This window comes from Dromiciops gliroides, chromosome 4, assembly GCF_019393635.1.
Source record: "Dromiciops gliroides isolate mDroGli1 chromosome 4, mDroGli1.pri, whole genome shotgun sequence".
NCBI lineage: Eukaryota > Metazoa > Chordata > Mammalia > Microbiotheria > Microbiotheriidae > Dromiciops > Dromiciops gliroides.
Genome location: NC_057864.1, coordinates 161,650,763 through 161,667,365, shown reverse-complemented (window position 1 = coordinate 161,667,365; position 16,603 = coordinate 161,650,763). Strand labels below are relative to the sequence as shown.

The following is a 16,603-nucleotide window of genomic DNA, read 5'->3' as shown; positions in this document are numbered from 1 at the left end:
CAGGTTCATTCTCAATTCCTTCCTCTTCCTCACCGCATTAATTCTGACAACTTCTAAATTTTGTCGATTTTTAATTCTATAACATCTCTCACATCCATCCACTGTTGTTCTTGTACTTACAAAGCTATCATCCTAATTCAGGTCCTCATCACTTCTTCCCCAAACTTTAAAAAGAAAAAAATTTTCTGATGTCCCTGTCTCCAGTCTCTCCCTTCTCCAGTGCATCTTTACATTCCAACCATACTGGTCTAAATTGCTATGCCCTTTATAGGATAGTCCACCTCCCATTTCCATTCCTTTGCACAGACATACCTGGGAACATGGGGCTCTACTTCCCAGAGGCCTTAAAAGTTCTTTACAAGCAAGAGAGCTAAACTTTTTGGGACCCTTTTGGCAATATGGTGAAGCCTTCTGTATCCCTTTTCAGAATAATGTTAATAGCATATAACTAAGTACATAGGATCACAAAGGAAAGCAATTATATTGAAATTTAATTACAAAAAAATTTTAATAGCTTAAAATCTAACCAAGACTTTTGGGATCTCGTATTTTTCATTTACCTGTGTACATGCTGTTTCCCCAAGTTTAATGTAAGCTAAGAGCACCGAGTTTTATCTTTGTATTGCCTAAAATTGATTGAAGGGAGGGAGCTATCTTTTGACCACCTCCAAAATGCAGATACTGATTAACATTCTAAACATTTGCTTGCTTAAACTGGGTGCTTAATTTCCATTTTCAAATTTTCATTCCAAGTGAAACGTTACTAAAATAGATCTTAAACCAGTCTTAGCCCTAGTCCCTAATCCCTCACTGTCATATGGGTAATGACCCTGGTTCTTGGGACACCGTCCCAGCCAAAGCCAGAGGAAGGCCATCCAAACAATCCGGAATGGCTTTGGAACGGGTCCTGTGTCTCTTGACGTTTTTCAGCCACGACAATGTATGAAGATCACGACCGCGGGGACTGGCGTCTGATTTGCCTTGGCGGGTAATGCCCCCACCCTCCTAACGACAGACCCTTTTAAGCAGAGAGGTGTAGGATGAAATGCGCACGTGCTTCACTGAAATACGTTCTCTGAGAACACACAAGGGCCACGGCCCCCACCAAGCTCCACGTTAATGAAAGGTTTATGCACTAACGCTTTCCCGCTTGCATTTTTATGTTCCCCTAATGCAGAGGAAGATTAGGTAGCCTCCCTCCAACCCAACCCAACCCAACCCTTCCGTATCTGAAACTACACAGCCCTAAAACAAGACAGAGGGCAGAGAGAGGGAGGGAGCTCCGTCCCGGGCCCAAAGGTACAGAGAAAGGAGGAAGCGTGAAACCAACCCCACGCAGGCGCAAAGCAGGCGCCCCTTCTCCCCTTCCTGGTCTCCTTCCCCTCCCCCTCCAGTCCCGCCCAGCCCCGCCTCTCCAGGTAGAATCTAGGAAGACGATTGGTCTATTGGGTTGTCTATCTGCCTTCTTTTTTCCCCTCTTCGATCCAATTGGCGGCTAGGGAAGAGTCCGACCCACTGCCCTTCGCCAACTCGGCCGAAACGCCGAATGATTGCGGCGGCGGCGATTGGCCAAGCTTCGGGATCGCGACCGGGGACTTCCGGTGGGGCTCCGCGGCTCCTTTCCTCCTCTCTTCCCCCCGCCCGCCCGCCTGTGCCCCTCTCCTCCCCCCTCCCCTTCCACCATGGCCGCCTCTGTGTGCTGTAAGGAGCAGCAGGTCCCCCGTGCCCCCTTATAGCGCTCATAGCCCCTCCCCAGCCCCCTAGGGGCCGGAGCCAGAGGGGTCCCACTCCCCATACCCTAGGGGCAAGAGCCAGAAGGGTTTGCCGCCCCCCATCTCGGGCAGGACTCCCCCCACTCCCAGCTTAGGAGGCATAAACTTAGGGGTTCCTCTGCCCTCCCAGGGGCTAGAGCCAGACGAGTCGCCCCCCTCTCCTGCTGGGACAGGACCCTTCCCTTGCCCTCTCTCCCTAACCTTAGTGAGAAGAACTAAAGGGGTTTCCCCTCCTCACCGCAGGGGCAGGACCCAGAGGAGTCACCCCTTTCTCCCCCCACCCCAGGGGCAGCCTCTTGCAGAGGAGGGGGTGGGGGGGGCAGGGACCCTTCCCCTCCCTCCCCCCCACCCCCTCTCTTTCCTTCCCCTCGTCCTCGTGGTCCTCTAGCACCCCCTTAGTTCCCCATTTCTAGGACTCCTTCCCCACCCCTCCCACATCTCCCCACTTCTCCTGGCTCCAGCCATGGAGATACAGAAGGGAAAGGGGGGAGCAGCAACAGCTGCTTCGGGAACAGCAGCGGGAGGTGGAGGAGCGGGAGCAGGAGCCCCAGGAGGGGGGAGGCTGCTACTTTCCACCAGTTTGGATGCCAAGGATGAGTTAGAGGAGGTAGGTGTGGGGAGCTGAGAGATTGGGGTGAAGAGGGGGATTGGAGCGGATGTGGGGGCAGGGGGCACTTGAAAGAGTGGGGCAGAGGGGACTTCCTTCCATTTCCTTCTAAGGCAACTCAAACTCTGCTCCAAATTTCCTATCCCAGGAGAAGGAAGTGTGGACCAACTTCCTGGGGCTGGTTGCCATAGTAACAGTAGTCAACATTGATGTGGGGGTGGAGGTGAGAGACCTATTGAGCATCTCCCAAGTCACCCAAACTTCCTGACACTTCCCCCCACCTTGGGCATCCTATGGCTAATTTGTTTAAGTTCTAGGCCTTTCATATTGATCTAGGAAGTGAACTGGGGTACGTGATTCAAAGCCTGGAGATGACTGGGGGCTGATGGAACACCTGAGTCAGCTCTTGGGACCTCCCATTAGGCACACCATTGACTGGGCTCTGGTGGCCTGGTTGCTAGGTGATGCCAACAAGATCTTTAGAATGGGTTTGGGCACCCAGAGAAAGCTATGGTGTCTGTTTACTTTTGCTCTGCCTCAAACAGGGGTGAAGGATTGGGACTTAAGAGTCTCTCCTTAGTGCCCCTGGTATCACACTCAAGCACAAGAATTCATTTTCAATCACTTGAACCGCTATTTATTAAGTCCCTATTATATACAAGGCACTAAACTAGGCCCTAGTGATACAAATAAAAAGGTGGGGGAGGCCCCTTCCCTCAAGAGCTTACATTCTAGTGGGAGGGATGCTTTATGCAGATAAGCATATAAAATATAATTTGAAAAGGCAAAGAGAGTGCAGTAGCTGAGAAATCTGGAAAAGCTTTTGAGGTGGCAGCTAAAATGAGTTTTGAAGGAAGCTAAGGATTAGAAAAGGTATGAGTGAGGAGGGAGTGCATTCCAGTCTTGTAGGAAAGTCTATGTAAAAGCACGGAGACAGGAAATGAAACACCTATAAATAAGCAAGGCCATTTAGGCTGGAATGGTTCAAGGAATAGTAAGGAGACCAGTTTAGCTAAAACACAGAGGGTGTGAAGGGGTCTAATGTGAAATAAGCCTGAAAAGGTGGGCTTGAGCCAAGTCATACAGGGGCTTAAATACCATGCTGGGGATTTTATATTTTATGCTAGAGGCAATAGGGAGCCACTGAAGCTTGAGCAGAGAGTGACTTGGCCAAGGTTGTGCTGTAAGATTATTTTGGCAGCTTTGTGGAGGTTGGATTGGAGAGGGAAGGAACCGGAAGCAGGGAGATGGATCAGGAGGCTATTGGAGTAGTCCAGGTCAGATGATGAGAGCCTGAACTAGGATGGTGGCTATATGAATGAAGATAAGCAGACGGCCTTCGAGATGAATTAGAATTGGCAAAACTTGGGTATAAGTGTGAAAGACAATGTGGAGTCCAGGATAATCCCCAGTTTACAACCCTGGTTGACTAGAGGGATGGTTTCTTTGACAAAAATAGGAATTTTTGGAGGAGGGGCGTATGAATTCCATTTTGGATATATTGACTTTGAGGTCCCTATGGGAAAGCTAGGTGGAATAATTTATCAAGAAAGCTGTTGGTTATGGGAAACTGATGTTTAGTAAAGGGATTAGGGTTCTATGTATAGAACTGGGAGTCATCTGCTTAAAGATGGTAATTGATCCCATGGGAACTGATGAGGTCACCCACTGGATATAGATAGAGAAGAGGGCCTAGAAGAACTTTGGGAGATCACCTGTGCTTAATGGATGGGACAAAGCCGATGAGACAACAGAAGTGCCAGGAGGAAGGAGACCCACAAGAGTATCTGGAAAGCCTAGGGAGAACACCAGATATAGGAAGAAGGAATGGGGGCCAAGTGTCAAAAGCTCTGGATAGGTCAAGGAGATGAGGACCTAAAAGACCATCAGATTTAACCATTAAGAGATCACCAGTAACCTTGGAGAAAGTGGTTTCTTCTGGTCTTAGGGCAAAAAGCCAGATCATAAGGCTTTTAGAAGTGATTGGGGGGGCAGCTAGGTGGCGCAGTGGATAGAGCACCGGCCCAGAATTCAGGAGGACCTGAGTTCAAATCCGGCCTCAGACACAACACTTACTAGCTGTGTGACCCTGGGCAAGTCACTTAACCCCCAATTGCCTCACTTGAAAAATAAAAGTGATTGGGAGGTGAGGAAATGGAAGCAATGAGTGTAGATGGCTTCTCTGAAGTTTGTCTATGAAAGAACAAAGGGAGGCAGATACCTTGAGGGTGTGAAAGAGTCAAGTAAAGATGCTTTGGTTTTCTGAAGGTTGGGAACCAGCAGGCAAGGAGCCAGTAGATGGAGAGAGGAAAAAAAATGATAGAAAGGACAAGCTCCCAGAGAGTGCAGCACAAGTGAGGGTCAAGGCCACGACTAAAGGAAATGGGTGGGTGCCATAACAGGATTTTGAGGTGCAGGATAAGAGAAGAGGGAGCTCATGACGAATGGCCTGGTTTCCCTGTAGAACAGGAGATGAGGACCTCTGCTTTCAAGGAAGGTGAGGATTGCTGAGGAAGAAGGTGGATGGTAGGGTAATATACATAGTTGGGATTTGGCCAGGCATGCTTGGCAGTGAGTAGGACAAGGGGTCAGGTTTACTAAGGGACAAAAATGGGGCCAGAACAGTGACAGTGTCCTGGGAGAGCAGGAAGAGGTAGGGTGTTGAAGGTCATGGGAAGGAGGAAGCATAGGTTTAAGAGGGAGAGGGAGAACTGGAAGGATAGGAAGTTTGGGAGAGAGGAATTTCAGAGTTTTAAGAAGGGAAATGGGGGGCAGCTAGGTGGTGCAGTGGATAGAGCACCTGCCCTGGCTTCAGGAGGAGCTGAGTTCAAATCCGACCTCAGACACTTGACACTTACTAGCTGTGTGACCCTGGGCAAGTCACTTAACCCTCATTGCCCCACCAAATGAAAAAAAGAAGGGAAATGGGAAGCTATTAGGAAAGGGTCTGGGGGAAGCAAAGAGGGTGAATAGAGAGGCTTTGGGGATCAGGTAGACGGTAACCCAGTGCATATGAAGAGTAGGTGATCTTTCCCACTCAGCACCACCTAAGGACTTTGTAAGACTCAGGCCTGGATTTTGGCAGTTGAGCTGTTTACTAGGTCTCAGACTCTCCTGATACAGTCATCCAGGGACAGAATGGTTAAGTCATTAAAGGCATGTTTTCTAGTTGTGCTACCATTCATTATCAGCTGCAAGAAAAAAGGGAGAGAGGCAGCTAGGTGGCGCAGTAGATAAAGTACCTGCCCTGGAGTCAGGAGGACCTGAGTTCAAATCTGATCTCAGACACTTGACGCTTAAGAGCTGTGTGACCCTGGGCAAGTCATTTAACCCCAATTGCCTCCCCCCCCCCCCCAAAAAAAAAAAGGGAGAGCAATAGGTTATATTCCTGGAGTTGGAATTTGGAAGAAACCTTAGAGATTAATTATCCAGGTCACCTGCCCTTACTTAATGGCTGGTGAAACGGGCCAAGAGAGGTCTGGGCTGAGCTAAAACCATCTCCAGATCCAGCAATGATGGTCTCTGTTGAGAAAATATTGAATTGGGTGAAAAAGAGCTGGAAATGGTGGGTTAAAAATTAGGTTTATGGATGACTGAAGAGGCGGTAACTTTTAATAATCCACAACAACATTTTTCATTTTAACTGATTTTCCCCAACCATTTAGCATGCTTTTGAGCTAAGCCTCCTCCTACCCCCATCATCAGTGTAAACAGTAGATTCAGCAGACAGAGTTTAGAGAGTAAATATGCTTTTAAAAATAGTTTAATACATTCCCAAACTAAGTAAAAGTGACTTTGGCATTGCCCCATGTTTGGGATTATCTATGGTTTAAAAATGGCCACTGCTCCATCAGTCAACTACCGCTTACAATTATGTAGCACTTTTAAGGTTTACCAAATGCTCTCTTGACAATAAGTCTTTGAAGTAGGGAGTTCAAATATTGTTCTCCCCATTTTGTAGATGGGGTTCAGAAAGGTTAAAATGATTTGTCCAGATTTGTACAATTAAGGAGGATTAAAGCTGGGCCTCAGACCGAAACCCTTTTCTGACTAATGATCTTCCACATCATATCATGATACCTCAAAGTGCTGTACATGTGTTACCAGCCTAGTCCTGCTCTTTTCCTTTTCTGTGGACAATTAGGTATTGTCTAGTTTTGTCCAGCTGGGATAGAAGGGGAAAGGTTTCTGAGATTTGGGTGGGAATCTGTGACTTCCCCACGCTCAGACCTTGATGAAATTATCCTCTAGGCCAGAGGGCCTTAACCTTTCTTTGTCATGGATCCCTTCTGCAGAATCATGTTTTTCAACACATAAGACTAAGTAAGTAGGGTTACCAAGGAAATCAATTACATTGAAATACAGTTTTCAGAATATTTTTTAAGTTCACAACCCCCAGTTCTAGTCTTTGGTAGAACCAATATCCATCCTTCCTGGCCCACATGTAGGGCAGCCTCCCGTTCTGCTCAGCTGAACCTCACTGGAATCAAGCGATATATTTGCCAGTAAATGCAGTGAGGATGGCAGCAGAGAGCAAGTGAAAGGAGAAAGCTTTTTTTTTTTTTTGGCTTGCTCTTTTGGACTGCTTAGAAGTGAACTTTTAAACATTTCCATACAGGGGGTCTCTGTTTTCATCTTATCTGCACCACGTCTCAAACATCCTTCATCCCTCCTCGCCCTCTGCCTTTACATTTCACCAAAGCCAAGCCCGCTGTTTGTTTCCTCTCCAAGGGCAGGGATTATGGCTTCTCCTCCCTCCTTATCTCCCTACAGTGCCCCAGAACAGGGCTCTGCACTCAGTGGGCACTCGGTGCATGGTGATAACTGGCTTCTGCTCTTTGTGGCTATGGCCATTTCCCCTGCATGGCTTCCTCTGCTGCCCAGGAATGCAGGAGTAGCTTGCTATAAGGCCAGTCAGTGATGGGAGCATTCATGGTAGGCTGTGGAGGAAGAGAGAGAGGAAGGAGGCTCACCAGCTGCCCCAGAAGAGCTCAGTCAATGGCAAAGACAACCTGCACCCACAAAAAAGCCTAAGGAAAGTTGAGAACCAAATGCATTAGTACAGGAAAGAGTTCTCAGGTTTGGAACAGTAGAGAATGTGAATTTCCCTCCATCCCTAGGAAGTTTGACATTGGCTCCAATTCTTAGGAGCCATCTCTATTCCTGATCAGCTTTTCTCATTCCTAGCTGAGGGAGGAGTCAGCCCAGTGGGGGATTGGGGTAAGTAGTGCAAGAGCTGGGGACCTGTGGTTCCAAAGAAAGCAAATTTTTTAGGCTGTGAGCAAGATTCTGGGCAGAATTGGGGGAGTAATGGGAGGGGGTGGGGCAAAGAGCAAGATGGGGAAGACCCTCAGCAAGACTCATCTTGGAGTTATATGGAACTCCCCAGAGACAAGAATTGTAATATTTCTCAGTTTTCTGTTTCATTTTTCAAAAAGCTTACTTTCTTTGGCAAATGGCTTATGAATATGGGGTGTTTGAGCTCCACTGTCGCTGAGAGGCCAGCTGTGCCCTTCTTTCATCTCTCTGTGGTAGTGGAATTCGGTCCTTAGGGCCCCTGGTTTCCCCTGAGGCTTTTATTGCTGTCTCCCTTGAGGAAGCAATATACACAGTTGCACCAGGATATCCTCCCTGGCCCTAGCCTCGAAACTGAACTGAGCGAGGAGGGACCAGGGAGGATGAAGGTAGACGGGAATCTTCCAGAAGGGTGAACTGAGTATCAGTTCTGGAGAGTAGACCTCCACCCCAGATCCTATCCACTGTAGCTGTTGTAGAAACCACATTCAGGTAGTACTGGGTGCTAGAAAAATCAGACTAGAAGCTCCTAGAGACAGTAAATATTTACTCAGCCTTCCGAGGGACTGTCATGAAAGACTTACTCTGAGTTTACTGCAGCCAACACATGTCAGAGGTTATGCTTGGGGTGGGAGAGTTCAGGGAGGGAAGGCTGTCCATTGCTCTCTTCTTCCAAGGGGACCTAGCCTTCCTATCTCCCTGAAACATTTTAAAGGAACATTTCTGACTTAAAAGGAATTTCCTTAACATGAGAAGATAGCAATGGTTGTGTTTTGATTCACTGTGAATAGACTACTTTGAGGGAACCTATCTCCTCATGTCTTTGTCCGTCCCATCCTATATCTGAAGTTCCCACGCTTCTGCCCCAAGAAGCCATTCCATCCCTCCCCAGGCATTAACTTGTACAGTTGTCCTTGTCCTTCAGGTTATGGGCAAGAGCTGGAGAGACCCTGCTCAAGGTCTTTATGCTTCCAATCATATTTATAGTCCAAATTATCTAGGGCTTAGGCCCCTTACTTAGCTTAAACTTTATATCAGGAACTTATCTTCCTCCCCACCCCAACTCCATGCCTTGAAAAAGTTGTATTTGCAGTGGAAAAGCAAGTTGGAGACCCTAGACCAGGGGTAGCTGCCCCGTCAAGGTCAAGGGGCTTAGTTTGTCTGTGCTATACTGGGAATTGGCTGTTTTGTGTTAGGTTCTTTTCTCTAGTTCTTCTTGGGTTTCGGTCTCCCAGAATCGATATGTGAATGTATTAATTGTCTGGCTCTTTCTACTTGCCTCTCTCTTCCTGAGCTCCTCTGGTTCAGTAAGGAATTACCTCTTGGGAATAGGGGGACTTTCTTGATTCCCAAGAGGCCCAGGAGCTGCTGCCTATTCTCTACCCCAGCCCACTCTTACTTTGCTGGAGGGTTTTCCTTGTTGGTAGAGTTTTTGGCAGTGAACAACTTCCCCTCCTTTGGGGTCCTGAACAGCTGGAACAGTTGTTACTGCAAATATTGAGTACCTTTATGGGTGGGGAGAGAGGCACAAAGAGAGCAGAACATTCAGCTGGGTATTCTTCATCCGGGAGAGCTTCTCTTTCTCTCCCCTTCCCCCTTCTCTACAAAGTGCTGGAGCTAGCTGATGAGAGCCCAGGGGAATGGGGGATGGGGGTGGCAATCACAACTTGACTTGCATATGATTTCACACCTCCCCCTTCTTACACCTATGCAAGTGCAATTTATTCCTACTTAGCACACACTGGTCTGACCTACTTTGGGGTTTAGTTAGGCCTCAGGGTTGGAGGTTGGTGATGCTTATAGCTTCAAATCTGGTGGCTCTGGGATCCTGTTAAGTTTTGATCTGACTCTCTCCTTTGAGTTTTGAAGCTGTGGGAGCTCTTTATTCCTAAATGTTGACCTTGAACAGGGATAGACCTAGGGCTCCTTGGGGTGAGGGACAGTGGTTAAGATGAGGTGCTTCCCATTCTTACCCATTTGTCCCTATTGCTGAGTTGGTTATTCCCTCATGGGTCCTACAGAACCATCCCTGAATAAAAATTGCTTTGTCGTGAACCATGAGATCAGATTGAAGGTGGAAGTGAATCTAGTCACTTCCTGCCCTGTTCCCATTTGGGTTTTACCCCTCTCTAGCAATGATGGGACAAGCAGTGAAAAACCAATCTCAAACAGATTTGGGATTTAACTTTCAAGGCAAAGACAAAAGGAGTCATAATGATCTGGGTGGTGGGAGAGGGAAAGTTCTGGACTTCACTTTGAATCTATGCTGTATTTATTGAAGTTTGTTAGTATTAGCTGTGGTAGAAAAAAATCAAAGCTTCTCTAGGTTGGGGAACAAAGGCTGAGTCATTAATGGTGCTAATAGCATGCTAGATTGGCTACAGAGTAGAGTCTCTGCATGTGGGTCTAGGCAGAACCCCTTGTGGTTTTTGATTTGGTATATTGTGTTCCCTCAACCCGTTTTTTCCTAACCTCTCTCACTCTCTTTTTCTCCGACTCTTTGCAGCGTCTGGAAAGGTGCATGAGCATTGTGACATCGATGACCAGTGGTGTCTCTGAGAGAGAGGCCAATGATGCCCTCAACGCCCATGTGAGTCCATTAGCGGCTTTCTCCTTTGGGTCTATGCTTGTTGGGAAATAGATCCAAGAACGTGGAACAGCTGACAGGGAATCGGGTGACAAGTTCAAACCCTTTTTCCATCACGTGGTAGCTGAACAAAGGCTAGATTCAGTCCCTGGGAAGGCCCCTACATTTCTTTGACTAATATAATGCTACTTCACATTTGTATGGTGTTTATCCTATTTATCAAAACATACATTATCTTACTTGAGCCTTAGAACAGCTCTGCAATGAAGCAGATATTATCCCCATTTTATGGGATATAGAAACAGATCCAGAAGGCTGAATGATTTGCCTGGATTCGTAGAGCAGTTTATTGTGACAGAGGACCCAAATCTTATCTCCTTCGATCTCCTTTCCACTATTCCACATATCTTTCCCTAGCTCCATCTTACCCTGAAGGGCGTTAGTGTAGATCAGAGATAGTGGCATCATCTTTCATTCTAAACACTTCTCCTAGCCCCTAGTAGTACCTGGCTGGCTTACAACAACCCGTAGGGAAAGTAGCAGGACCTTCCCTGAGAAAACAAGCCTGGCTCAGAAAGGGTGCTCCATTCCTCCTGTTACTAATCTGTGATTTCCATCCACACAGACTGGAGGGGAGAGGTCTACAGCCCACCAAGGGAGAAAGATTTCTCCTTTCAATTTCTGGAGTCCAAGGTTTCTGGGAGGATTTCTGAAATTGACCAGCCTGTGACTGACAGCTGCTCCTTCTTTTCTCCCATCCAGGTGTGCAAAGGGCCTCCGCAGCATGAAGAGATCTGCCTGGGGCTCTTTACCCTTGTCCTTACAGAACCCAGCCAGGCCCAGAAGGTAATGTTCCCACCTGTGACTCTGTTCTTTCCAGCTGTGATCCTGACCTGTGGAGGCTTACCTCATAGGGCTAGGTCAGGGGGTTTCCTGCTTTGTGCATAGCTTTGAGACAGGCAGGGAAGAAAGTAGGTAAAGCTTCTTTTCCCTTCTTCTTAGCCCACCTTTCTCCCACATTTGGTTGTTGTTCATTACCTTCTCCTTACCATCAGCTCATTTTCTGAGTGCAGTCTCCTGTTATTCTCATTTGTCAGTTGGCCTCTGCCCATAGTCCCATATCTAGCTCTAGACTCCAGTGCTAAAGAGGATCAAGAAGAAGGCTTGTGTATGACCTATATCTGATTGCTTACCCCTTCAGGGAGAGAGATGGGGAGGGAGGGAATGAGGGATAGAATTTGGAACTCAAAACTTTAAATAAAAATGTTTCTTACAATGAAAAGAACAAAGGGGGCGGCTAGGTGGTACAGTGGATAAAGCACCGGCCCTGGATTCAGGAGAACCTAAGTTCAAATCTGACCTCAGACACTTAACACTTACCAGCTGTGTGACCCTGGGCAAGTCACTTAACCCCCATTGCCCCACAAAAACAAAACAAAACAATTAAAAGAACAAAGAAGAAGATTACATAGAAGACAAAAAGCCATAAGAGGGGAGGAAAATCAGGAAGTTTGAGGGAAGATGAGTGGGGAGAGGAAGCCAAGCAGAAACTCAGTAAGAGGTGCTAAGTCAGGTGAGGGTACTAACACAAGGAGCAGTAGATTCAGTCTTTCCCCAAGGCAGTTTAAGATAAAATTGCAGGATTGGCTGCTTTTAGATGGGACATCAGAAGAATGTAGCGTGATTGAGAAAGCATTGAACTGCCTCTGGATCTTTTTATAAACAGATTCTTATCTCTCTGGGATGATTAAGTGGAAATAGACAAAACTGACCCTTAAGACCTGTCATTTTCCATTGGAGTGTCATCTTCTCCCAGTATCTTCTTGTCTGACTGTGTTCTCTGGAGTTTTACATACCAAAAAAACAAATATGCCAAAAGGAGAAGGGGGAAGGGGCAGGGCACAGCTGGGTGATGCAGTGGATAGAACCCCTGGCCTGGAATCAGGAAGACCTGAGTTCAAATCCAGCCTCAGGCCCATACTAGCTGTGTGAACCTGGACAAGTCACTTACCCCTGTTTGTCTCAGTTTCCTCATCTGTAAAACAGCTGGAGAAAGAAAAGGCAAACCACTCTAATATCTTTGCCAGGAAAACCCCAATGAGTTTGGAATGGGAGGGAGAGGAGTTCAATGGTGTCCTCATCATTCTGGGCTTCACAGAGCAAGAATGAAAGGAAAGTAATAATAGATAATATTTATATAGTACCTTAACATTTGCAAAACTTTACGTGTGGGGCAGCTAGGTGGCGCAGTGGGTAGAGCACTGGCCCTGGATTCAGGAGGACCTGAGTTCAAATCCAGCCTCAGACACTTAACACTTACTAGCTGTGTGACCCTGGGCAAGTCACTTAACCCCAATTACCTCACAAAAAAACCCAAAACTTTACATGTTATGCCATTTAATCCTCACAACTACTCTCTAAGGTAGGTACTATTTAAACCCATTTTGCAGACAAGGAAACTGAAGCTGAGAAAAGCTAAATGACTTGCTCAGGGTCACACAGATAATAAGGATTTGAAGTCAGGTCTTCCTGACCTCAAGTCTAGCACTCTACCCTGTATGCCACCTAGCTGTTAGGAGCAAGGGCAAGGTGCCACTGTGGGCCCTGCAGACCCGAGTTGAAAGCCCAAAGGTGGGGAAAAGAAATAGATGTGTTTGCCTTTTATTCACTAGTGATGCCAACTAAAAGAAGGTCTTGGGGGAGGGGAGACTCTATTGTTCAGTGCCAGACTTCTTTTGAGATCCCAGGCCCTACCAGGTCATCCTTTGGCCTTATTGAGGCAAATCACCATTTCATTTCGATCCTAAATATGTCATTCGAAGTGCTCCAGACTAACAGTTGACCCCAGTTTGGTGTTCATGAGCCATGCCATGCTCTAGTCTAGTCCCTCTCATTTTAATCAGATTGTTAGCAAGCTGGAAGATTTGTGCAAGCACAGTGATGACGCGTTAGAGGTGGGATTAAGGTCTGGTTTTCTGTTGTGTTGCTTAAAATTATCATTGACATCTAATTTAGTTATCTGCAATTAGTTTTTGCCTATTGGAAAGGGAATGATTTTTTTCAAAGCCGAGATGTGAATCATACCAGGTAATTGCAGATAAATAAGGCCTGCTGATGGGAGTGCTCCCAGCTTTTCTGGCTGGCCCTGGTCCATTGGAACATGCAGAGCTGGCACTGCAAATACTTATCTGGGGCTCCAGCTTTCCCAGGAGACCAGTGTGTCTGCACTTCCTTCAGAAGGAGCCCTGTTTCCATGGCACATAGAAAGAAACAAAGCCTCAGTGGTGAGGCATGTGGAACTCCGGGTTGGACAGTAGGGTGGCAACAGGACCAGGAGTCTAACTCAGAGACCTGGGCTTTTTAACTGAGAAGCCTCTGCATCCTGATTCAGTCTCACTCATCTCTCTATCAGTCCAGTTTTAGTTTATGTGCTGCCAATGCAATCACCCTGATTCAGCCTCTAAGCACAGCCTCAGATCTGACCTTTTGGACACAGGGAGGTGGAGAGGGAAGGCCAGTTGGAGAGGAATCTTTAGGGGAGTGAGGAAAACATAGGCAGGGCTGGGGGAGGGGTGCTGGAAGACAGGGTGATTCATTAGAGACCTTGAGCCACATCAGGGTTGGGTTGAAAAGTCAGCGCTCATCTCCAGAGAGTGCTAGTCTTTCCCCAGAAAGGGTGGCCATTTTTAAAAACATCTCCTCCTGCCACAGGTGATGGTGTTGGTGGTGGTTTTTCTCCTTCAGAGGGGTGGAGTGGGGAATGTTGCTTAAACTAAAATGATGATTTTAGGCTACAGATCAGAGCTGAGAAGCAGTTTTCCAAGGGCTTATTTGGACTTAACCCTGACTTTGGTAGGGTAGTGAAACCTCAGGACTGATTTAAGTATCTGTTCTGTGATTCCTTTTTGGCTAGAGACTTGGTGAGATGGTGTCAGAGGAGAATGAATCTTGAATTCATTAGAAATCTGCTCCAGGAAGACCTTGGTCATTGCTGGCAGGCAGAAGGCATGAGCCCCTGTGACTGTCTCTCCAAGACATACAAGTTAGCTAGGGTAGAATTGAGGCAGGAGAGGTATTTGGCTTCAGTGGTGGCCCTTATCAGAAGGAAAAGAGCCAGCCAGGATAAAAAAGGGAATGAGATCAGTTAGAGGCATTTAGCACTCTGAATTTGAAATTGCCCCTTTAGCAGTCAATAATAATAATATTATAGCACTCGAAGGTTTGCAAAGTGCTTTATAAACATCTCATTTTATGTTCACAACAGCCCTGGGAGACAGATGCCATTATTATCTCCATTTTGCAGATGAGGAAACTGAGGCAGTGATTAAGCGACACCTGCCCAGGATCATACAGACAGTAAGTGTATGAGACTGGGTTTAAATTCAGGCCTTCCTGATTCCAGGAAGACAGCTACCTGCTGAAGTGGATAGAGCAGTGGGACTGGAGTCAGGAAGACCTGGGTTCAAACTGGCCCCACATACTGGCTGTTGGATCCTGGGTAGGTGTCACTTAATCACTGTCTGCCTCTCGGGATTGTGAGGACCAGTTGTGAAGTTTGTGAAGCACTTAGTGCAGTTCCTAGCTTCGTAAATGCTTGTTCATTCCCTTCCCTCCAGCTCCAACATTCTATCTGCTGTGCCGCCCAGCTACCCCTTGAAGTTTTATGCCCTCGGCATCTATTTCTTGCCCTTCGTCCTACTTTAATCAAACAGTGTGGTAGATGCTGCTGGGGTTCAGGAACTCATGATGTTGTTAGAGGGGGTGGTGTCCAGCCATAGCCTGAGCTTCTTGTAGATGTAAGGTATCAGGACTTCACACAGGAGCCTCTCTTTGTCGGGAGGCTCATGGACATTGGGCCTAGAGCCCTTGATCTGGCTAGAGGCTGCATCCACCCCCATGGGCCATCAGGACACAAGGTCAGACTCATCCCCTGTGTCAATCACAATGCACTCTCCCTGCCTCCTCCTGGCACCTTTCTCCTCAGACTCTCTGGTCTTACTCCTTTTTGCCTATCTCCTCCTCACCCCACCCAGAGTTTGCCTTCATCTGTTTCTCTCCCAAGCCAGCTGATGATCCTGCTACACAGGTTGTCAGTGACTGGCAGCATGAAGAGTGTGGCCAGTCATCCTGGCCAGTTGCCATCTGGTACCAGTGGTTATAGTGGAAAGGATGGAATCCTATACCTTCTGCTGAGGCCGAATTCTAATCTGTCCTCAGAAACCCCTGAGAAGAACCTATCTGCATCTCCATCTTGACATCAGCCTCTCTGGCTTGAGGGGGCTTTGTATTCATTATCAACTGAAAGTAGATTTTGACTTTTGGTTGGGCAGAGTGGGCCTTCCTCTCTCAGCCAGACTTTCACTACCCTCTCTCTGCCTCCTTGTATGTTCTCTGTCTGAGATGGTTCCTCAGATATTTGTAGGTTGGCAGAAATTGCCTCATGGTCCCCTTTAACACATCTTTGTTGCCTTGCTTGTAGCCAGAAACTCTCCATTCCCTTGTTCTATAGAGGAGCAAAGAAAAACCAGTTTTCATATAGGAAGGGGTCATGGCATAGAATAAAGTTAAGGGTCCCTTGAGTGTCTGGTCTTTGCTCAGATCATTTGCTATTTTCTCTGATAGCTGAGGCAGGGATCAGGGACAGAAAGAAATTTGGGGGTCCCCAAGTACCTGATATTTGCTCAAATCAACTGTTAGTTAATTGCTGAGCCTCCTTCAGTTTCTTCTGAGAAAGCCGAATGGAATAGCTGGACTCTGAGATGATGGGGGTGGGCTACTAGGAAGGGCATGGAGCAGAGAAAGGATTGGAAATGTGGTGGCTGAAAAGAAATTGATTCACATACTCTCCCCTTTTCTATGTACCCTCTCCCCATCACTCCCACTCCCACCAACAGATTGCCAACATCTTTTCCTTTCCTGCCGAATCTTGGTAGCCTTTCTTCTGACTAGCTGGGAAATGGGTATATCCACCAATCAGCGTACCTCTTCCTGGCCTGCTAAAAGTAAAGCAGAGTCATCTCTTTCTTACTCTTCTTGTGACACTTAGAAGGCTAGGAGGTGGTAGGAATACCCAGCCCTACACATGAAGTTCTCTTCTGTGTAGCTCCTACAGGTAGCACTCACCAAGCAGAGATGAGATGATAAAGACAGAGCCCAGGGAATGAATGCCCTCTTGAGATTCTAACCAAGAGTGGGCCTGACATTGACATACTCTCTAGTGGTTAAGTATTGGCCTGTTTGGGGATCCTTACCCCTAAAGACCAGGTAGATGGAGAAGAAAGTTCAGAGGTAGATAATTAAACATTGAGCATGTCAGTGTCATGGGGTGGTGCTCTGTCTCTC

The 16,603-nt window shown here is 47.0% G+C and overlaps 1 protein-coding gene across 2 annotated transcripts in view; it reads left to right on the top strand.

Annotated features, from left to right (window-relative positions):
- The first annotated feature begins 1,648 nt into the window (after positions 1 to 1,648).
- INTS3 (integrator complex subunit 3) overlaps positions 1,649 to 16,603 on the top strand; it is a 38,720-nt gene continuing 23,765 nt past the window's right edge. For both annotated transcript variants that reach the window (XM_043962495.1, XM_043962494.1), the window contains exons 1-3: positions 1,649 to 2,379; positions 10,181 to 10,264; positions 11,024 to 11,107. In XM_043962495.1, the coding sequence (XP_043818430.1) occupies positions 2,236 to 2,379; positions 10,181 to 10,264; positions 11,024 to 11,107 (312 nt within the window). In that variant the 5' untranslated portion in view covers positions 1,649 to 2,235. The remainder of the gene's footprint in view (positions 2,380 to 10,180; positions 10,265 to 11,023; positions 11,108 to 16,603) is intronic.